The sequence below is a fragment of the Natator depressus genome, chromosome 7 (assembly GCF_965152275.1).
Source record: "Natator depressus isolate rNatDep1 chromosome 7, rNatDep2.hap1, whole genome shotgun sequence".
Lineage (NCBI taxonomy): Eukaryota > Metazoa > Chordata > Testudines > Cheloniidae > Natator > Natator depressus.
The window spans coordinates 63,691,988-63,716,220 of record NC_134240.1 but is presented as its reverse complement, the minus strand read 5'-3'; the positions used below and the strand labels follow the sequence as shown (position 1 = coordinate 63,716,220).

At 40.1% G+C, this 24,233-nt stretch overlaps 1 protein-coding gene across 10 annotated transcripts in view; it reads left to right on the top strand.

The window, feature by feature from the left end:
* KCNMA1 (potassium calcium-activated channel subfamily M alpha 1) overlaps positions 1-24,233 on the top strand; it is an 844,585-nt gene that overhangs the window by 587,444 nt on the left and 232,908 nt on the right. For all 10 annotated transcript variants that reach the window (XM_074958656.1, XM_074958655.1, XM_074958652.1 and 7 more), the window contains exons 6-7: positions 10,822-10,897; positions 22,315-22,390. In XM_074958656.1, coding sequence (XP_074814757.1) covers positions 10,822-10,897; positions 22,315-22,390 — 152 coding nt within the window. The remainder of the gene's footprint in view (positions 1-10,821; positions 10,898-22,314; positions 22,391-24,233) is intronic.

The following is a 24,233-nucleotide window of genomic DNA, read 5'->3' as shown; positions in this document are numbered from 1 at the left end:
ACAATAAGGGAGTTATTTGGCAATTATTCTGGTTATTATTAAAATTGCCCTTATTGTTTTAATGGGCGTGAGTGTAGGGAAAGAAGACTTCAGATGTGTGCATCAGAGAGCTTTAATAAAGAATTTTGTGTCACACTGTCTGAAAAACACTGATGTCCAACCTTTGCAGATTTAGAACTATCTAATGCTCTTGATTCAATTTTTCCGCCGTGGGTCGTAAGCAGTAGATTTTCCACGTATAGGCAAAATATTTTGGGTCTATCTCTTTATTGCTTTTGTTGTTGTTAGTTCCATCTTTGCTCCCATGCAAGAGCAGACCCTGGGCGTACCTACCCCCACTTTATTGTTCCTTTTTCTCCATATCACAGTTCTTTGTTCTCTTTTTGACCCCCATCCTCCAGGGATGATTCTGTGTGATTCTGCAGAGCCAGGTGGCAGATTCAGGTTTGGGGAACCTATCTAGAGGCTTTGCATCCTGGAAAAGCTCAATACCCAGAGGGAGGCTAGTCTCTGAGGTTCACGGTCATTGTGTTATATAATATTCAGACCAGATCATATCTGGTTTCCCAGAGAGGAGTTCTTGAGTTTTGAGTGTTTAATAAAATATCTATATCTAGTATTGGTCATATACTGGATAGAATTAGTTATTGGTTAATATATTTGATGATTAATTAATTTCACTGAAAATATTATTCAGCTTATTCTAGAGCTGGTCAAATATTGGGAAAAAATATGTAATTCTTTTGATGAATAAGAGCATACTTGGATATTTAGTATTTGACCAGTGTCAGAAATAAAATGGCAAACCTTGTGAGAACACTAATAAACCACAAACATGAAAACTTCTGGAGGAAGCTTAGATTATACTGAAGGCAGAACTCAGTTGTGAAACTCCTCAAAGTGTGGGAAGCAGGAAATGGAAGCGTTATGCCACGGTCTTGATGCTGTGGACTGAAGTAAATAGTGTGTCCCAATATATTTGGAAAACGATAATGCAAACTACAAAAAAAAATACATGCATGAGACAGGGAAAATGCAATACCTTGATAGAAAAATTATTTCATGACTGAGCTTGCAGTCTACATACAAACAAAATCCCATTGAAATAAATGGGTACCTGCAGAACATGGGAAAGTCAGGGGGAGTTCGGTAACCCGCTCCCAATTGTGGCTTTTTCAAATCCCCTGACTAGTTTTTTATGCCAATGAATAGTTTATCTGTGGGGATTTCCCTGTGTTCTCCTTTGCAAATTACATTGATGCTGAAGAGGAGTTCCCTTTGTTGGGATTTGTAACCTTTGAGTAATCCTGATTGATATTGCTTACTAATCCTCTTGAAATCATTAATTTTGTAGACCAGATTGCATCAGTGCTTGAATGACATGCAGAGAATGTTATATATACTGCATCTTTTAGAAATGTAATGGAGACTAAGACTTAAATTTATGCTGTTTGTTTTGCAAGAAAACTTTCTGGGGCAAATGTCTTTTTCTTTGCTAGTGAAACCACTTTGTATAACAGCCATGCATTTTCTATTTTAATGTATCTGCCTTCCAGCTCTCAAGCCTAGATGCAGAGATCAAGGGGGTGTTGAGTACTCACATCTCACAGGAAGGGGCCCTTATGAGGTCTGGTATATCATCCACTGAAATCAATTGACAGACTCCCATTGGCTTCAATGGACTTTGAAGCAGTCCCTTTGTGATGCAGCAATTCGGTTTCCAAGCACACTGGACATATCACTGACGAAAACTTGAGTGCCTGGGACTTCACTGAAATGAATGGCTTATTTGGGACCAAAGCTCAACCTCTAAGCAAATAAGTGAAGTGTGTATCTCCTATCAGAAAAAAGAGAATTCTCCCATGTCAGTTCTGGAGATTGAAAACTTTACTTATGGCCAGTTTTTTTTTATTAAAGGCCTGTAATTTTGTGCAAATCTAACAATTGGATGTCTGCCTTCCATCCCTTACACCTGCTATTGGTGGCTTCTGTACAATTAGAGACTGTTTCAGGTTCCTTTGGAAATTTGGCCTCCATTGATTACTTCCCACATGTGTATTTTAGTAATCAGTTTGAGAGATTAGTGGCCTGAATATTAAGGTGACTAGTGATTTTGTTGCTTCAGATTTTGGGTTCCCAACTTCAGATAACTGGAAGGGCCCTGATTTTCAGAGAGGGGGAGAAAAGCACCTGCCCTCTAAAAATCAGGCTCCTTTTAAGGTTTCCTGAATTGGGGAATCAAAATCAATGGGCACTTTTGAAAATGTAGGCCAGGATAGCTGCATCTCCTATTACTTAGAATATTTAATTTATAATTGATTTTTATTCACTTCATTATATTAAAAGCAGTCTAACTCCTGAACAACCTTTATAAAAACATGTAACATGCAAATATCTAATTTATCCAAACTAAAATATAGTCTTTCCCTCAACCCCATTAACCCACAACACACACTGTGTAAATACATACCCATCCAGTAAAAATAATAGAATGTAGCACTCACATAGTGCTTTATTCCTTCAAAGCTCTCCGCAAACAGCTGGCTAATCCTCACAACCACTCGGTTAGGTGGGCAAGTATCACTGCAGTCTACAGTAAGAAAGTATTCATGTGATATACTAGGTGCCCCAAGTGAGGAATTAGTACAGCTGAATCCAAATGTTATTGGACTTGATGCATGAACTAGTGAAAGTCTGGCTTGATTATCACAATGGTTCCTTCTTCCCTAAAAACATGTGAATCTGTGAACTTTGTCCTGGACATACCTCCAACTGGGAGAAGTCTGCAAAAACACCTCAGTAGTCCACTTTACAGTTGGTGTCCCTGGTAGCCTAATCCTGCAGCCATTGCCTGTTTTAGAACTTTCAGTGAAGTATACAGTAGCTGCAGGACTGAAAGGCTCTTGGGTAAAACACTACCCAGCGGGTACAAATCCCTCATCCAAGAGAAGGATTTTTATTATTATATGTGTTTTGTGTCTTGAAGTGTGGTTCTCTTTGTAAAGTGGCAATGTGGAGTTCCATGTTTATTGCAGATCAGTGATTTCTGTGCTCAGTTTACAACTCAAACAATGTTTATTTCTGGCCTTAGCCCTGCACGTTCATCCTGAGATCTGCAAGTCAGCTGGGTTCTTTCCATCTAGCACATCATCACCGTCATTCTATTGTAAAAGTTCTGACGGCCAAAATATGCCCTGAGTTGATGTACAACCCCCCTTGTGATCAGTAATTTGGTGCACGTGGAATTGCTTGGAGTATAGGGCTTGTCTGTATTAGAAATTGCACTGATTGATCATTATCCATTGATCGAGTTAAACCTGTGGAAATGTAAAATACTTAAACTGGTTTAACCCTTGTTTAAATCAAGTTAGCTTATGTCAGTAAATTATCAATTTAAACAAAGCAGTTGAAGGGAGGATTATACCAGTTTAAATGTGTCAGTATTAGGAGTTTGCACAGTTTTAACTAGATGAATTTAAATTCAGTTTAGTTAACCAGTGCAGTTTTTCTAATGTAAAGAATCCTCTTAATGGTACACTAGAAGGAATAGAATCCAGTTCATACAATCTCTTGTGTTGTATCTGCAGGGTTGGGTTTGTGAAAATCATAAAGACTTAGTTTAATCACTAAAGTAAGCAGAGATCACTATGATTACACATAGAGAACAGATTTGTTGAGTAAGAAAATGCCAGTTTAACAGAGTCACTTTCTGGAGTAGATCTAGACTATCAGACCATAGGCTTTATGCATTGTGTCCTCTAGATAAGAGAGGTATTTTCAGATTTTTTTTTAAAAAAAGGGTAGGGAAAGATTAATCACAAATTATATTGCAGTAGATACCCTGTGTTTCTGCTCAAGTCAGCTCACATGTAGAAGACTCCAGCATAAAATTCATCACTGGAATGAGGGAGAATGAATTGAAAGAAAAGCATTTGGAGTATTCTTCTGGGTGATTTGAATCATTAGCTTCACCAGGCAGGACCAGGATCCAAATTAAATATCTGACACACAGAATCAATCTGAAATCAGAATGGCGTTTACTAAAATAAATAGTGATTTGACCTAAACAGAATATATAGAGATTATTCATCATACAAACAAGGCAATTTAGCAGTTATTCCATATTATGAAGTAATAAGATAACGCATCACTAGACAGACAGAATAATTTCCCAGATAGTTTTTGTTAGGTAGAGCTACAAAAATTCCTGTTGTTATATGCAGAGCTGATACGGTTGTGGGAGAGCAAGCTAGATTCCTTTCTGCTTCTTACATCTTCAGAAGTATTGTTAACAATAAGTCCCTATTACAGAATCTTCATTACTGTTGATGTACAAGTCATAAAGAACACGGCTTGAATTTCAGATCCTTGGTGCATTTGTAGGGCTGACAGAGAAATCCTCTTTTTGACTATCAACTGAGAGAATTTGACATGGGATCAGCAAGACACAATAAATAGGGAGCATCATGTTACTAGTTTAATGCAGTTACTTTTCAGAGCTGAGTGGCACTTCATGGAGTTTTTGTATGCACCTGTTGCTGTGACTTAAATTAGACTTGTCATCAAATTAAAGCAAATGTAAGCAGAACAGGTTGTGCTGGGCCTGGACTGATTGTAAGCTGATTTTTTATCAAGGCACTGAGTAATTCAGCGCATTTTGTTTCTGACAACAGTCTTGGTACTATGGAAGACTGATCAGTGTGAGTAAAGGATTACCGTGTCCTCTCTCAAAGGAGCATCTTTGATTGTGAGCACGCTTTTGGCATGTCATTAATACAGCACCAGTATGAAGTGGTCTATGGTCTCTCCCTTGAGGGCATACTCAGTCAGTTCATCATCTCCTTGCTAAACACAAGATGATGGTGACAATCATCTACTCAGGGCAAACTCATTTAATCTGAGTCTGCCTCTTAAAGTTCATTTCCAGCAGCTGCAGTTTGAAGTCTATTTGAAGAAAGGATTGAAACCTCTGAATTACTTCAGTCTTTCCAGATGCATGTAATTTCCTGCACAGGCTAGAGCAGTTAATGCTCAAATGCTTTACATCGCCAAACACATTTACACACATACACCCCTTTCAACAGTAGTCATTTAAGAATGGGATTTCCCCTTTTTCTTTAGTCTCAGTTCAACTAGTTAATTCTACTATCAAGGGGTGCAATTCACTCTATTGCAGAGGAGCCAGGGATGGTCCTCCAGTCCATTTCAGCCCCAGGATGAGTTATTTGCACACCCTCTGCATGTTGGCATTGGGCACTGGGATCTAGTGTAACCACCCCCACTGCAGGGAGTCGTTTTGTGTGCTGGGGTATGCAAGATCCGTCTGCGTTTGGTTCTGCACGCTCTGAGGCAAGTGCTCTAGGTGTTCTCAGCACTAGGTCCTTCAGACTGTACGCTTTGGTACATCCCCATAAACACTCAGAGTCTGATGAATGACAAATGGTTGCTTTATTAAAAGCTACCAGAAATAAATGTTGCTGTTACCGTAGACTTCAAGGTACAAACACAAGATGCACCAACAGTTCCTAACTCAGCCTCTCATGGGAGTGGGCAGGTGGGGCTCCCCAAGCCTACTGTCAGGATTGCTGACTCCAGGCCACCCCTCTCCCAGAGGCAATCATTCATGGGCCTGAAGATGTCCCTGCCAGAGTTCAGTCCTTTTGTCCATCTTCTTCAGACTGGTCTGCACAGCCCTTCTTGTTTACAGGCCATTCCTGAGTACCCATCTGTTGTGCCTGCTGCTGGCCCTTTTACCAGAAAAAGGCTGCTTCCCAGTCCAGCTGTCAGCCCTTCAGTCCCAGCTCCCAAACTGTCCAGTCTTCTCACCATAGTCAGCTGCCAGGATGCTGCCTCCAGCCTTCTGCTCCTGCTCCCTCCTGAACCAGGGCCTACTGACTCTGGCAGTCCTTCCTTTTCCTATTCTGGAAGGATTATAGAGCATTCAACTGGTTGGATGTTCACTGAAGAATTAACGAAGTGTCCAGAGGTGAGCCAGCGGGTTCATTAGAAATGATTCCACGGATCCAGCAGCCCTCACACTCAATGCAAGTGAAGCAGATGAACACAGCAAGTGAAGCAGATTTCAGTCACCCTTCTAGCACATAGGCTATAGTTGTGACCATTGGTGTGGGGGCTTTGATACATTTGGGGTCAAAATCCACAAGTCACTAATAAGAGGTTCTTTTACTCAGGTGTCTACTTGAATGTTTGGTGCAGGATGTAAGATTGGTGAATCATAAAATTCTGGGATTGGAAGGGACCTAAAGAGGTCATCTACTCCAGTCCCCTGTACTCATGTATAGTGTTTAGATGCTGCTTGTAATTATTAGAACTGGGAGCATTGGCTATTGGGAGTTTGAAAGGACAGGAAACAGGAAGGAAGGGGGAGGAGTTGAGGAGGCTGAGTGAGAGCTACCAAGGGTGCAGCAGCAGCTTGGTAAAGAGGTTTCCACTTTAAAAATAAAGTCCTGTTGAAGTTTGTTAGTACCTTGCCTGGTTGCTACAACATTTTGGCGATGAGGATGGATCTTCTGCCTCTGAACCCACCTGCACCCTTTCTGCAAAGCCCAGGTGAACCTCCAATTGTTTTTACTGCCTGGATCCATATGTTTGAGATTTATCTGCTTGCAATCAGTGCTACAGAGATTTCTGAAGTAAGAAAGCATGCTCTGCTAATCCACTGCCTTGGAGCAGAAGGGCAGCATATATTTTACAGTTTTCCCCTTGCAGATGATAAATATGAGACTGCACTCACTGCACTAAAGAACTTTTTTGTGCCAAAAGTGAATGTAGTAGCTAATCGCTACAGATTTTGCCAGCATGCGCAGAAACCAGGGGAGACTATAATGCAGTGTATTGCTTCCCTGAGGAGTCTGATTGTAACTTGTGACTTTGGGAATATGGCAGATGAGATGATTAAAGACCAGCTCATTGAGAAAACAACCATGCTTCGTGTAAGAGAACGCTTACTTCTAGAACCACAACTTACACTAGAAAAAGCAATAACCATTGCTACTCAGATTGAGTCAGCTACAGCTGAAGCCAAAATAATGAACATGGATACAGGAGGCACAGTCCAGGCTGTGACTCCTATGCAGAAAAGTTCACTATTGCTGCAGACAAACAATTACAAGAGGAAAACTAATAAAAAAACCACCAAATCAGCAAATTCAAAATACAGTAAAAGCATGCTTTTGCTGTAGATCTCCACAACACCTTGCAAGCTACATAGGATGTCTGGCAAAAGTAGCTCAGTACAATCATTGCAAAAAAATTGGGCATTTTGTTAAAGTATGTTGCAGCAGCCAGTTCACTCAGCAGGTGCATGCAGTTACAATACAAGATGTTACTGTGCTGAGCATGGACAAAACCACTACTGCACATATTCCAGAACAAATAAAGTGCACTGTAAACATTTCCGCCATACCCTTGGGCAAATCACACTCTATTCAGCTAATCATAGAATATCAGGGTTGGAAGGGACCTCAGGAGGTCATCTAGTCCAACCTCCTGCTCAAAGCAGGACGAATCCCCAATTTTTGCCCCAGATCCCTAAATGGCCCCCTCAAGGATTGAACTCACAACCGTGGGTTTAGCAGGCCAATGCTCAAACCACTGAGCTATCCCTCCCCCTTTGATTAGTAACTGGAGAAGTGCTGTAAGTGGGAGCGACAATAAGGTTTCCACTGTCCTGTCATCCTGATGTCCAACTAAGGACTGGCCATACAACTCTTCTATACACCTTTCCCTTATACCCACACATGTCTGGGACTATATCTAATTAAGTCTCAGTCCCCTTTCCATGTTTGGTATTCCGGGAGACCAATGTTGGGATTCCGGCTTGTATGGCCAGTTTATGTCAATGCATTTCACAATGTTTTTGACATGTAAACGTGGGTTTGTTCCATGGATATATATTCCAAAAGCCCATACAACTCTGTCATTTTAAATTTAGTCTGTTATGTAGCCTTTGATTAATTAATTTAGAGTGCAGGAGGTTTGTTTACTTAAGTGGTTATGCAAATGTATTCTAGAAGATGAGATTGGTGAATCACACACAGACATGAGGACTTTATTTAGTACTTAAATACATGCAAGTAAAACAGAAATGCAATATAAGTGTAGGGAAACAATCATTATGCATACTCACAACCTTCTGAAGACCATCAGAAGCATCAGAGAAGGGAAAGATGTTAGGAAAAGTAAGTGGGAATGATGTTCCAGGTTTCCACCATCCTGTCATCCCAGTGTCCCAACCAGAGGCTGGTCTGACTGTGTTTTTGTATCCCTTTTCCTTACTTCTCCCACACATTCAAGACCATATTTGTTTTAGGTCTCAGCCTCCTGCCCACGTTTGTCATTCCAGGGAACCATAATTAAAGTTCTGTTTTCTAGCATAAGATTCTTGCATCACAGATTTCCCAATATTTCCAACACATTAATACATTTAACAAAAATCCATTATTTCAAGCGTAAAATCCCCTTCTGTGGTTTTCTTGTTTATCACAAAATCTTATAACCTTTGGACAAGCACTGTAGGCTAAGAACAACAGTATCGAGGTCCAATACTTTTGTAAAGCCTATAACCGTAATTTTACATTTTTTTCCCTACTTGCATTACAGCCTTAATTATTTTATTATCAACATCTGTAAGCATTTTCACTTTCCCTAATATTTAGATTATAGTTTGATTTTAAGCTTAAGCCTTCCAAGATATGTCTGGGGTCACAGGTCAACAGTTCCTTTGTTGTTGACTTGTTTATCACAAGATACATATTGCTAAATCTTATAATTCTAGGTCAAGCACTTATGTGAAAAATTTAGGCCTTTTGCTAACTGCTAGCCTCTATTAGGCCTCAGATTTATTGCAAAGTCTATTTCCACTATTTATACATTTTGTTTTTTACTTCTTATGTTAGAGCTTTAATATTAGCAATTTTAAGCATGTTAGGTTTTCCTAACATATACATTTTAGTTTAAACATCACCATAAACCTTCCAAGATCAGGAATCAAGGATCAACAGGGGTGTTTCACTATAGGCCCATGGTCTGGCTCCATTTTGGAGGATGTATTTATCCTCCCTAAATTATTCTGATTAAATGTGCTTCATGTGGGGGAATTTTATCTGAGGAAAACGATGATGTCCCAACTCAGTTTGAATGGTGAATTCCAAACGTTCAGCAGATGTGCAGGGTTTCAGAAGACGGCAATTTTTTATATAATTCAAAAACATTTTTGAATATTTATAACGTGTTTTTTCTCCTAAAATATCAGCAATTAATTTTTGTAAAAATCAAAATAAATAAACAGCTTAAATTGGGAGCACTACTAGTAATACAGGTAGAAAGCTTTGGGTTCCATTCAGAAAGGCACTGAAAAGACTGAGTTTTCCCGTGCTTGTCCTTAATACCTGTACCTATTAATTTCAGAAATAATTAGCTGGAAATGTCGTCAGAGCAGGTTGCTTTAAAATTCCCTCCATGCTTCCAGTCAGGGTAGTAATACATGTAGGATAGTCTGCCTTTTTATTATGATGGCACTTCCTGTCCTGGCTTCCGTTTGAAAGTGTAGCAATGCATGAAAAATAAACGTTGGCTGAGGAAGCTAAACAGGTATTTCAGAACCTTTCTGAAAAGTTTGTTTTAGGGTTTTAGATTCAGGTCCACAGATGAGGAAATATCAGATGCCATGATGATAGTGTTATTTTTACCACATTATTAGCTGTTACTAAATTTAAAATGTCAGTAAGGAGGATGCATAAGTTGACATTGCCCTAGGCCCAACCCTAGTGGTCAAGCTACCATATTAAGCAATTTTTATGTAACTCTTGCCCTATTGTGCAGTAAAAAAAAAAAAAAAATCCTCAAAAGCCTTCCATTTAACTTTATAAGCTGTATATATAAAATACACAATGTACCTTTACTCATATGCTAAAGATCTTCAGCAAAATTGTTTACTACCAGCATAAGACTCTCAGTAATTTAAGCCCTTAATCTTTTATGGTATTTTCTCTTGCGCTCTCTCGCTCTCTGTCTCTCTGTCTGGTTCTGCAGCTGTCTGAGAACTGAATTGCTATTCAAGCAACCTGATTTCAACAACTCAATGCTATCTCTTTATAAATATTGTTACTTTTCTAAGAACCAAAGTTCAGTTATTTACTGTAATTGTAACCTGCTTGAAGGCAAATGCAGTAGTTTTACCTTTTTTTAAGCCACAGTAACTACATAACCTTGTCTGAAGTTTTAGAGTTTGGGTTGGGGATATGGAGCATTATAACCTAATAAAAGATTTTACGTCATTAAGAATTACCAATTTAATCAGGCCTACTAATGTCTAGGTTTTTGTTTTGTTTTTTTTCCCCAGAAAACAGGTTATCAGATCTCTTGCCCATAATCTCTTAGTTTTTGCAAAGCACTGGGGGAGTTGTGAGCTTTCAGCAGTTGTATATCTATATTTGCAATAGTAAGCCATTCTAGAAGAGAGGAATATGGGCAGTAAGACTACCAACTGAGGCTAAGTAAGGTTTTTTCTCCTTAGCTCTACTTAGCTCTGAGGTAATCATAGCTGTTTAAATTTCCCACACCGTAACTTAATACTTGAAGTATGCATTTCTGGTAGGGTATAGAAACAGATCTAAATTCAACTGAAAAAAGCTGATCAAGATCTTGGGACTATTAAATATGGAAGAACACTTCAAAGGTATTTGACATTCAGTATGCTACATACCATTGATTTCATTGATTGTTACCATTGTAAGTCGGATGTTATAACAGTATGGGTCACTGTGCACTGGAGTTATGTCTGATTCTCTTTTTATGCAGGTTTAAGATTTTTAAGAGCCCTTAGACTGATACAGTTTTCAGAAATTTTGCAGTTTCTGAATATCCTAAAAACAAGGTAAGACTTTAATGCATACTTAACCTGTCAGTAGTCTGTCTTCTCCAGTTTATAGTCATAGTCAGAGGTAATTTCTCCTTTCATAATGCCATTGGAATGAATGGAAGTTATGGTTTGAAGTTATGGTTTGAATAGCACACACTGAAACTCAATTTTTTTATGTATGTGTGTACACACACACACACACACACACACACATATCTTTATATATAAATAAAATACCCTTTTGATTTTTTTTCTGTGATGTAATTTTCATTAAAGATACTAGACTCTAAGGCATGTTCATGAGTCAAGTCATGTTTGAGCCTCATCCACGCAGCTATCCATCTTTTAGTAAATGTGATTATTAGTTTAATTGGTGACTAGTTTCATTGGTGAACCTGCTGCATTGGTGAACTAAGTTCCTCCTAATATATGGTCTTATTTCTCATACAAATATAGGCATCTCTTGTTTTCTAAATTTCCATTGCATCCTGTATTTCTAATGAATGGTTTATCAATTTCAATGTCTCTTTTATATCATCTGTTGATATTTCACTTGATACATTTTTATACCTGTAATATACAAGGGACTGAGTGATTATAAATGTAAAGGCAGATCTACACATTGATTAAATAATCCACCCTTCCACATTCTGAATCCCTACTTTATTGCCTCATTAAATTAGAAATAACTTGCCCAACAAAACACCCAACAGGGAGATAGCAGTTTAGAGATGATCATTATGGTTCTTCATCATTATGAAAATCTTTGATTTCAAAAACATTTTTTACATTGATTTTTCCACTCTGGATATCTCATTCAGTTCATTGTCATAAATGTTCCTTTAGAAAGATGTTTAAAATACTTCAATTAACTAAAACATTGTTCTTATTTTAACTGCTTTTGTGTGGCTGAACATACTTGGTAAGGTAAGCAGAATGCACATTAGCTGCTACTATGCCCATTAGTTAATCACCTTGAAGCACCATGTGCCATGTCTCACAGCAGCAAAGGGATTAACTTTTTAACATGCATTAAAATACACCAGCTAAAGTATTGGTCTAATGTTCTAGTAATTATTTTTAAATGCTAGAAGTTCAGTTTCACATTAAAATCCCCCTTCTCTTTTCCTATTCATTCATCATCCCATATTTGAGGGTGTGTCACGCAGCTGGAGTTTATTACCCTTAATGAGCAATGAACCCATGTAAATCACCATACTGTTGGTGAGTAAATAGAACCTTCATGTGTGCACAGGTTCATGACAACCAGCACGCTCTGCAACCCTTTAAACCTTAAAACTGTTCTCATTAGTAAGCCTTTCATATTGAAAGAGATCCTAAATGACCTAAAGAGATCTGCCTGGAACTGTATGAGAGTATAGCAAATGTAGTTTTTCTTAAAATAATGAAACTAGTTTAATAAACATACAGAGAAACTACAGTCCTGTAGCCTTAAAATGCCACTGGTCCTGCAGGGAGAAAGTGTAATTGTTACAGAAACTCAGTGTTTCAAAATCTCCTTGCAAAACACAAAGGGTCTTATCCAAAGGCCACTGAAGTCAGTAGAAAGACTCGCACTGACTTCAGTAGGCTTTGGATAAAGGTTCAAATCCTCTTCAGGAGTGGTGGAATTTTAAGGCTCCAGAACAGTAAGTGAAGGGGACATGCATTAATTAAATGTGTTCCATTTAAAGCTGGCTTAGGACTTGACCCCTTTGTTCATAATAACATTTGTCTGGTGCCAAACTTTACTCCCAAATTAGGTGCTCATCATCTTTGTAATTATTTACATGAATATGCAGACATTCGTAAATCTCCTGATTACTATAAAGCCCTTCAAATCTAGCTTACTTATGTGGCTGCCTTTGTTTTACTCAGTTGATTAACCCAAACTGGTTTATCACTAAACAATTCATTTAATTTAAAAATCATCAAAGGCCTCAAAATAAATTGTTTCATGTGTCCCACCCTATTCTTGAGCATACAGTAATCAGGCACATCTGATATCTCATGTCTCATTTAATAAACCCAAAGACAATTTAATAGTATAAAATACTACTGGTGTCCAAAAAGTATCATTTTATAAAATTTGTGGGCCAAACTGGAATAAATGGGTATTATTTTATTGACTTCAATGCAGTTTCCTTCAGTTATACTAGACCTGAAATTAGACCTGGAAGCTTTAGTGGTGGTGGTGATGGTGGATAGAATGTGCAAAATTAACCCCAAAACCTAAAAACAAAAGAAGAAAGAGGGAGGAAAATGTATTTGATAAGCATTATGAATAATAATGGAACAAAATTTACTCACCATGCACTTAAGTATAACTTGTAACCAGACACATCTAGCATAAAAGCCCATTGTGATAGGCCACACATCTGTTGTCATAATAGCAGAACAAAAATTGTGTGGAATTCTAGCCAGTACCAACAAATGCTGTTTCCATCAGTGATGCTCATAGGTGCTATATATCAAAATTATTCTGTAAATAAAATCAAATGTGGAAAAAGAAAGATTTTCATAATATTTTTGTATTACAGTCTTTCAGATGAGATGTAAAACCAAGGTGCTGACCACTTGTGGTTACTAATCATCCTTTAGCACTTTTGCAAGAGTTAGAACAGTTAACTCAGTTAACTCACTGAATTCCTGTTTTGATTAAATACATTCTGCCTACATAAGTTTTAATAGAAGTTTGTTATATACAGAGGTGTTCCTCACTTTCTGCCCTAAGCTGTGATTTAGAACTGTATGCTGTAAAACAGCTGCTGCATTCTATCGTGCAGATGACTTCACTTCAGCCACAGGTGAAGTGTTTCCTGGATAGAGAGCTGTAAAATATTGTAGGATCCTGTATTATGCTTCTGTAGACATTTTAAAATATTGTTGTTCATCTCTGAATATGAAGGCCAAATATTGTTGAAGCCAATGAGAAATGCATGCACACATAGCAGCTGATTTGCAAAACAAGCCAAATATCAAAAGGCTCAGGCTAGAGCCTGAAATGTTCAGCTGCAATAATAAATACAATTTATCATTATCAACACTGAAATAATTGTATTTTAAACATTAACTTTTTGGATTATTTAAACAATTCTGAATGTATTATTTCATATTCCTCTCTTAAAAGTGATCCATGCTTGTGTGAAGAATGCTGTAAACAAATAACATAAGGGGCCATTTTAGTATGTTGTGTGTTCAGTAGCAACATCTATTGACAAGTATGGTGTAATACTGATGGGTTATGCAGCACATCCCTTCTTCTCTATCTCATGTGCAAAGACAGTGCCTGTAATATTTGGTCTTGCTGGGGAGGAAGAGAATTCTCCTCCCTTGGACAATATGATTGACTTTAACCCCTAAATTAAAATTACTGCCTGCAAGGTTTTATTTTCTAAATACAAAGTCAGAGAGAGACGCTGAGTGAATGTAGCAATTGAAGGACTAGGATTAAAGGAACAAATCTCATTCATACCATCAGCAGAAGGGCCATTCATAATACTGTGATCCACAGAGAGCAGCTAGAACACTTTACAAATGGAAAGGGAGTATATTAAACAGGTAGTTGTTGGGTGTTGTGTAATTATCCGAACATTTAAAAAATGCCTAACTGTTCTTTAGCAGACCCTCTATGGATGCAGAAAGAGTTTACAGCCGACTAGTGTAAACTGAACCTCTAGGAGGCTAACCATGTCCCATATTAATTTAAAGTTTATGTATTTACCTCTGAAATGTAATATATCTTTTTCAGAATTGTTAATTTTTTTCTCCCATGTTTTAGAAGATTGAATATAGTTAGGTTTTTCCCCTCACCTTTTTATACAAGGTTTCAATAGAACTACAGGGCTTTAGGCAAGCTTCACAATAAGGGATTTTGCACAGATGTTGGAAAGAGCTTAAAGAGCAGGAAAATGTTTGTGACTAATCTTTCATCTATATTTAGTCTCTGGCAGAAAGACAAGGGTATTTCATAAAGGACAGACAAGGTACAATTATGAATAAACATGCAAAAAAATAAAATAGACCTAAAGAAGAATCAAAGCAGTTCTTCAATACCAGTTGTTGTTGTTGTTGTTATTTTATTTATTTATTTATTATTGTATAAAGATAGCACCTGGAGGCAGGTTGACATATTATTGCATTATTGAGAAGCTTTCCCTCTCCCTGAAATTCATGGATGAGCAATATTCAGACTTTGATAATGAAGCACTGCATCCTTATGAAAGATGCCTTTTGGTTAAATTTAAGGACACAGAGATTTGAATCCTATGTTATGATCAAACATAACCACCGATAGGATAGGATAGGATGTGATATGATATAATGTGATATGATATAATATAATATATTAACCATCTACCTACTCCAGTTGGACAACTCATGTACTTAAAGTTATCCGCATGCTGGATTGGGGTGTCAGTCTATTTCAGAGTATGTATTGCTCAAAGACGTTCAGACATCTGAATATGAAGGTACTTGGCAAACTGAATGACAAGCATTTGATCGATCAGTAAATCACATTTTTTAATACATTATCTTCTACCAGTGTGAAAGTTACTCTTAAAATAAAAAACACTAACAGTACTTCACCCTCTTTTCTTTAAAAAGAGCTTTTTGAATTTAATTATAAAACAAAAAACAGATGTATAAAATATATTTACAAATAAGTGTAAAAACCAAACCTTACACCAGAGGTTCTCAACCTGTTTACCATTGTGGGCTGCATATGCTCTATGTGTTATGCAGGCCACATCCACACAATATTATATACTACTAGGGTGACCAGATGTCCCGATTTTATAGGGACAGTCCCGATATTTGGGGCTTTGTCTTATATAGGTGGCTATTACCCCCCACTCCCTGTCCTGATTTTTCACACTTGCTGTCTGGTCACCCTGTATACTAACTGTAGGGCCCTGAGGATGTCACATGGGCCAAAGCCAGTGGTGAGCTGGAGCCAGTTCGCTGGAACCGGTTGTTAAATTTAGAAGCCCTTTTAGAACCGGTTGTCCCACAAGGGTCTCATGGGCCTCATCCCACGAGGGACAACCAGTTCTAAAAGGGCTTCTAAAATTAACAACCGGCCAAAAGTGGCACCTTAGGCACCACCTCTGTGGGTGCTCCGGGGCTGGAGCACCCACCGGCAGCTCCTCACCCGCCCCAGCTCACCTTACCTCTGCTCCGCCTCTTCCCCTGAACTCATGACCCCTTTCCTCCACCCCCGCCCCCCCCCCGGGCTTCCCACGAATCAGGAAGGGGGGCACTCAGGGGGAGCGCGAGGAGGGCCGCCCGTGCCGCAGCAGGTAACCTGGAGGGGGGGCACTCAGGGGAACCACTCCTCGCCCCAGCTCACCTCTGCCTCCCTGAGCACGAAGCCGTTGCTTGCTTCTCAGCCCTCCCCGGCTTCCCACGTGAACAGCTGATTCGCGGGAAACCGGGGGGAGCCGAGCGGCACGTTCAGGGGAGGAGGTTACGCAGGTGGTGTCAGAGAGAAGGCTTTGGATTCTTTGACCATGGGATGGCGTTCCATGAAGGAGGAGTGCTGGGCAGAGACGGGCTCCACCTAACGAAGAGAGGGAAGAGCATCTTTGCGAGCAGGCTGGCTAACCTAGTGAGGAGGGCTTTAAACTAGGTTCACCGGGGGAAGGAGACCAAAGCCCTGAGGTAAGTGGGCAAGCAGGATACCGGGAGGAAGCACAGGCAGGAACGTCTATGAGGGGAGGGCTCCTACCTCATACTGAGAATGAGGGGCAATCAGCAGGTTATCTCAAGTGCCTATATTCAAATGCACAAAGCCTTGGAAACAAGCAGGGAGAACTGGAGGTCCTGGTGAAGGCAAGGAATTATGACATGATTGGAATAACAGAGACTTGGTGGGATAACTCACATGACTGGAGTACTGTCATGGATGGTTATAAACTGTTCAGGAAGGACAGGCAGGGCAGAAAAGGTGGGGGAGTAGCACTGTATGTAAGGGAGCAGTATGACTGCTCAGAGCTCCGGTATGAAACTGCAGAAAAACCTGAGTGTCTCTGGATTAAGTTTAGAAGTGTGAGCAACAAGAGTGATGTAGTGCTGGGAGTCTGCTATAGACCACCGGACCAGGGGGATGAGGTGGATGAGGCTTTCTTCCGGAAAGTAGCAGAAGCTACTAGATCGCACGCCCTGGTTCTCATGGGTGACTTCAATCATCCTGATATCTGCTGGGAGAGCAATACAGCGGTGCACAGACAATCCAGGAAGTTTTTGGAAAATGTAGGGGACAATTTCCTGGTGCAAGTGCTGGAGGAGCCAACTAGGGGGAGAGCTTTTCTTGACCTGCTGCTCACAAACCAGGAAGAATTAGTAGGGGAAGCAAAAGTGAATGGGAATCTGGGAGGCAGTGACCATGAGTTGGTCGAGTTCAGGATCCTGACACAGGGAAGAAAGGTAAGCAGCAGAATATGGACCCTGGACTTCAGGAAAGCAGACTTCGACTCCCTCAGGAAACTGATGAGTAGGATCCCCTGGGGGAATAACATGAGGGGGAAAGGAGTCCAGGAGAGCTGGCTGTATTTCAAAGAATCCCTATTGAGGTTACAGGGACAAACCATCCCGATGTGTCGAAAGAATAGTAAATATGGCAGGCGACCAGCTTGGCTTAACAGTGAAATCCTTGCGGATCTTAAACATAAAAAAGAAGCTTACAAGAAGTGGAAGATTGGACAAATGACCAGGGAAGAGTATACAAATGTTGCTCGGGCACGTAGGAATGAAATCAGGAGGGCCAAATCGCACCTGGAGCTGCAGCTAGCAAGAGATGTTAAGAGTAACAAGAAGGGTTTCTTAAGGTATGTTGGCAACAAGAAGAAAGCCAAGGAAAGTGTGGGCCCCTTACTGAATGAGGGAGGCAACCTAGTGACAGAGGATGTGGAAAAAGCTAATGTACTCAATGCTTTTTTTGCCTCTGTCTTCACGAACAAGGTTAGCTCCCAGACTGCTGCACTGGGCAACACAGCATGGGGAGTAGGTGGCCAGCCCCCTGTGGAGAAAGAAGTGGTTAGGGACTATTTAGAAAAGCTGGACGTGCACAAGTCCATGGGGCCGGATGCGTTGCATCCGAGAGTGCTAAAGGAGCTGGCGGCTGTGATTGCAGAGCCATTGGCCATTATCTTTGAAAACTCATGGTGATCGGGGGAAGTCCCGGACGACTGGAAAAAGGCTAATGTAGTGCCCATCTTTAAAAAAGGGAAGAAGGAGTATCCTGGGAACTACAGGCCGGTCAGCCTCACCTCAGTCCCCGGAAAAATCATGGAGCAGGTCCTCAAGGAATCAATCCTGAAGCACTTACACGAGAGGAAAGTGATCAGAAACAGTCAGCATGGATTCACCAAGGGAAGGTCATGCCTGACTAATCTAATCGCCTTCTATGATGAGATTACTGGTTCTGTGGATGAAGGGAAAGCAGTGGATGTATTGTTTCTTGACTTTAGCAAAGCTTTTGACACGGTCTCCCACAGTATTCTTGTCAGCAAGTTAAAGAAGTATGGGCTGGATGAATGCATTATAAGGTGGGTAGAAAGTTGGCTAGATTGTCGGGCTCAACGAGTAGTGATCAATGGCTCCATATCTAGATGGCAGCCGGTATCAAGTGGAGTGCCCCAAGGGTCGGTCCTGGGGCCGGTTTTGTTTAATATCTTCATAAATGATCTGGAGGATGGTGTGGATTGCACTCTCAGCAAATTTGCGGATGATACTAAACTAGGAGGAGTGGTAGATACGGTGGCAGGTAGGGATGGGATACAGAGAGACCTAGACAAATTGGAGGATTGGGCCAAAAGAAATCTGATGAGGTTCAACAAGGATAAGTGCAGGGTCCTGCACTTAGGACGGAAGAATCCAATGCACCGCTACAGACTAGGGACCGAATGGCTAGGCAGCAGTTCTGCGGAAAAGGATCTAGGGGTGACAGTGGACGAGAAGCTGGATGAGAGTCAACAGTGTACCCTTGTTGCTAAGAAGGCCAATGGCATTTTGGGATGTATAAGTAGGGGCATAGCCAGCAGATCGAGGGACGTGATCATTCCCCTCTATTCGACATTGGTGAGGCCTCATCTGGAGTACTGTGTCCAGTTTTGGGCCCCACACTACAAGAAGGATGTGGAAAAATTGGAGAGAGTCCAGCGAAGGGCAACAAAAATGATTAGGGGTCTGGAACACATGACTTATGAGGAGAGGCTGAGGGAACTGGGATTGTTTAGTCTGCAGAAGAGAAGAATGAGGGGGGATTTGATAGCTGCTTTCAACTACCTGAGAGGTGGTTCCAAAGAGGATGGTTCTAGACTATTCTCAGTGGTATCAGATGACAGGACAAGGAGTAATGGTCTCAAGTTGCAGTGGGGGAGGTTTAGGTTGGATATTAGGAAAAACTTTTTCACTAGGAGGGTGGTGAAACACTGGAATGCGTTACCTAGGGAGGTGGTAGAATCTCCTTCCTTAGAAGTTTTTAAGGGCAGGCTTGACAAAGCCCTGGCTGGGATGATTTAATTGGGGATTGGTCCTGCTTTGAGCAGGGGGTTGGACTAGATGACCTCCTGAGGTCCCTTCCAACCCTGATATTCTATGATTCTATGATAGGTGGAGTGGAGGTGAGCTGGGGCTGGGTGAGGAGCTGCTGGTGGGTGCTCTGCACCCACCAAATTTTCCCCGTGGGGGCTCCAGCCCCAGAGCACCCGGGGAGTCGGTGCCTAAGGTGCCACTTTCGATGTGATCGGTGGGGGGAGCGGCTGCTCCCCCGCCTAGCTATGCTACCTCGCCCCTAGGAGTCAGAGGACCTGCCAGATGCTTCCTGGGAGCCACCCCAGGTAAGCATCGCCGGGACTCCCCACCTCGCCCCCCGGCAGGTCCCTCTGGCTCTTAGGGGTGGAGCATGGTGAGCACCCAGTACAGTGGCCCATGAGACCCTCCTGCACAGTTCTGGGGGCAGTCAGGGGACAGGGGAGGGGTGTTGCTGGGGCAGGGGTCCCGGGGGGGGGCATCAACGAATGCGGGGGGTTGGATAGGGCAGGAGTTCCAGGGGACAGGGGCGGGCCACAACCCCCTCGTGGGGTGAGGAGGGAACCGGTTGTCAAGATTTTGGCAGCTCATCACTGGCCAAAGCTGAATTCCCATTTGAACTAAAGAATATCTTTTAGAAGAAAACATCCAATCTTGATGGGGCAAAGTAGCTTGACTCCAGTGGGGCTGCAGAGGTTCATCTGTACAGAGTAATTTGCAAAATGGGGCCTTATGTATGAACTATAAATGTAAATGTAAACATTATTTAATTTGGAAGCCGAATCTTTACCACATCTGGCCACTATCATTAGTACATTGCTGCATCCACAACTCCTTTTTCCCCTAATGCAGCTGTGCCTTCAATAGCTACAGTTTAGCCACAAATTATATATGATTGGACAATTAAAAAACACCATGTTATTCTCCTTGTCTACCTTCTATCCCTCAAGACCCAGTATAGCTACAGACTTGGGTTCTGATCCTATAAACACTCAGAGACTTGCAAATACACATCCGGAGGGGACTGACGGGTCAGGCCATGATGTATCAGTCTGTAAAAGCTTTAGGAAAAAATAGTTCCTACACATGAACATCTTCCAACTTAGATTACTGCAGCCACTAATAAAGTTTTCAAAACACTCCAAGAGTATGTAAAATTAAAGCATTAAAATTAGGCTTCCTTATTAGCTGGGGGATTGTTATTAGCTGAAAATGAGATTGAATTACAGCACCATGGACTCCTAAATCTCTAGTTTATCTATGGATTCATAACATTTTTGTGTGTTTATAAAAAGGAAAAGTATCTTATCTGATACTTTGTGTAAAGTTTTAGCTTGATGTTCGCGGAACTATTAATATCAAGAATAGAGGTGATCAAATCATTTATAATATAATAAATAATATTCATTGCTATTTAACCCTTTTTCCTATTTGCATATTGTTCTCTAACTGATCGTATCTAGTCATGTATTTGATACTTGCAAACATTAGTCAAATAATTGTAAGAAAGTTTATGCCATGCGTTCACATCAGCTAGTCCTTATTCAGAACGTGCAATCCATCACCTGAGTCACATGGTATTGTTATACTCTCTGTCTGGATGATTTAAACTTTTTAAATAGGAAAATAATCAACAATGCATTTTCTGGTATGAATTTTGGGACAAACCATGCACAAAAATAGGTGGAACTTCCAGGATTAACAAATATGTTCGCACATACCTACTGACCATTTGAATGCTCAAGAATAATGAATAAAATAATCTCACAAAAGATAGCAAATTGACCTTCTTGCTTTTATTCCTTCATACAAGGAAGTGTTTTCACCATCAATGTGTTGCAAAATCATAGCTTATATGGGGAAAACCGACAGAAGCACCAGAACACTGCAAATTTCATCATCCTCTTGCAGAAGGAGAATTCCTCCCCTCTTCCCACAAAGGGGGTGGGACGGTCACATGGAGACCTAACATCCTTACATTATCCTAATTCCCATGACAGCATAGCTCCAAATTTACGAGTGAGAATATAGCAACTGCAGATTAATGCAATAATCTGTTCATTGATTATTTTCCATACGTGCAGAATAAAACCTCAATCCTGCAACAATTTACATAGGTGTTTAACTTTATACGCAATGAGCTATTCCACTGAACTCAGTAAATGCATTTTTCATGAATGGGGCTGCTCACAGTATATAAGGTCTCGGCAGAGATGGGGCTAAAAGCAAAAAGCATACTAAAGAAACACACCAGGCAGAAAAAATGAAACCGATTGAAAAAAAGCAGAGATGTACAAATAAATGTTACAAGTATAAAAGGTCTGTTTCCAAGCTGATGTAAATTGATGTAGCTCCCCTGACTTTGTTAGATCTACACCAATTTGCACCAGCTGAAAATACAGCCCAAAGTATTTACACTGAACTAACTGCTATTCAGAATCCAGGTAGAAATAAGCAGAGGAAAAAAGGGGGAAAGAGGAATAAAAAAAAGAAAATGGGAATGTGAAAATAGGGAAAGAATGGATGTTTTAGGCCTGTGGTATCACCTATTTGATCATGATCAAATCTCCTAGAACTTTTCTAAAATATCATTCATTCCATTTAATAGCTTCACAAAAGCTGTATGTAAAGCTGTATAAAATCTGTGAAAGCAGATATTGCAAGCTATGTAATAATAAATATTTTTTGCATATATTTTTTTCAGTATTTGTTAAATTCCCAGACAGTGCCTGCTCCTGTTCCCACTAAAATCAATATGAGGAACTTCAGATCTAACGTATATACACAGCAAACTCTTTCTGTGTACAGATACTCATTAAAAAGTGTGTTTATATAACTTGTGTTCCTGTTACAACTTACCTGTAAAATATAATATATATATTTGTTTGTTTGTGCAGTAATTCCATCAAGCTGGTGAATCTGTGCTCTATATTTATCAGCACATGGCTGACAGCAGCTGGGTTCATACATTTGGTAAGTTAACTTGAAAATACTTCATCAGGTTTATTTCATGGATCACCTCCTCTGAGCTACTTTATTACCTGAAATTACCTTGCTTGGGATAATCCCTTGACACTGTTACAGAGTACAATAAAGAAAGGCATCACAGCTGTCTGACTTTCCAGCCTTGTACCCAAAACTAATTCTGAACAGTAAGTAATATTCACTTCACTAACCTCCGTGTTTAGGTTCAGAAATAGTTACATAAGTCTGGGACTTGGATTTTAATAGAACTCTTTTAATAATCACATCCTACCACTAGGTGGCAATATTGCCTTAATAATTACCAAGAGTACTTGTCAGAAAAGGCTGGTACAGCATAAATGGTAATGCATCCGATGAAGTGAGCTGCAGCTCACGAAAGCTTATGCTCTAATAAATTTGTTAGTCTCCAAGGTGCCACAAGTCCTCCCTTTCTTTTTTACGGATACAGACTAACACGGCTGCTACTCTGAAACCTGTCATAAATGGTAATGACATCCTGGAAAACACATGGCTTCGCCAAAAAAGCAGTTTTGTATTTTCAGAAGAATTAATCTGATTTACTAACATTTTAGAGTAGGGTTCTTAGAGATTAGTTCTCTGCCTTATTCATTTTTTTTTTAAAAATCATATCACTTTCAGCCCCTGACAAAAATATTATCTACATTTGATGGTTTACGCTCTTATTCAGTATTGATTAGCTGTATGTTTTAAACACTTCTATAACTAAAAAGATCTAAGTTATAAAATCATGGCATTAATATGCATTTTAAAAGTTAAAAAAGCAATAACAGTTTTGAAATGAATTGTTTACTGTCAATTATATTTTGTAAATACAATTTAATATGACTTTAGATGTACATTATATAGCAGATAATTTTGCCCAGCTCAGGGTCAGTAAGATATCAGGTTGTTAGCAGCAGCAATCTATGCAACAACAGATTTCGGGCCAGATTCTGATTTCAGTTACATCAGTGTAAGTCTGGAGTAACTTCATTGACTTCAATTGAATTATTCTGAATTTACATTAGTGTACATGTGGTTAAAATTAGACCCTTGATCTTTTAATTATGGAAGGTAGTCGTTTGTCCAAATGTCTGTTTTCCACTCTAAGAAAATATTCATATCTTACCTACCATTTCAAAATTTGAATGCCCTATAATGTCCTTATTTCTGTGGATGACTACGTTTCTGACACCTATATCACACAGGAAAATGATAAAAGACAAAAACATCCTGGCACTTGCAGGTGAACCACCTTTCAAAAAGTGATTGCTCTGTATCTGACCTATCAGACCTCATCCTCAAAGGAAATCTGCACAACGCTTTCAAAAGATGAGCCTGGGAGCTTAAATTCATTACTCTGCTAGACACCAAAAATCATGGACTGAACAGAGACACTGGATTTATGGCTTATTATAACAATCTGTAACCCACTAGCCCCTTCTTTTTCTTTTGACTGCAGAGGCGTTAACAGGCTATTCTACCTTGAATGGTCCCATACAATATGTGATAACTACTTATGTTAAACAATCTGTTCCACCTTCCATTTAGCTGTGATGTGGGAGTTCCTTTCCAAGACTTTAAAAAGAGCTCTATGTGGCTTGAATGCTTGTTTCTCTCACCATAGGTGCTGACTCCATGGATGCTTCGGGGCTGGAGCATCCATGGAACAAAAAATTGTGGGTGCTCAGCTCCCACCAGCTACAGCTGTTCAGCAGTGCCCCCAATCAGCTAATCTGGGGCATCCCTGATCAGCTGATCGGCAGTGCCACCAAACAGATGATCGGCAGCTGAGGGAGGGCCTTGGGTTAGGATGGAGATTAGCGAGCAG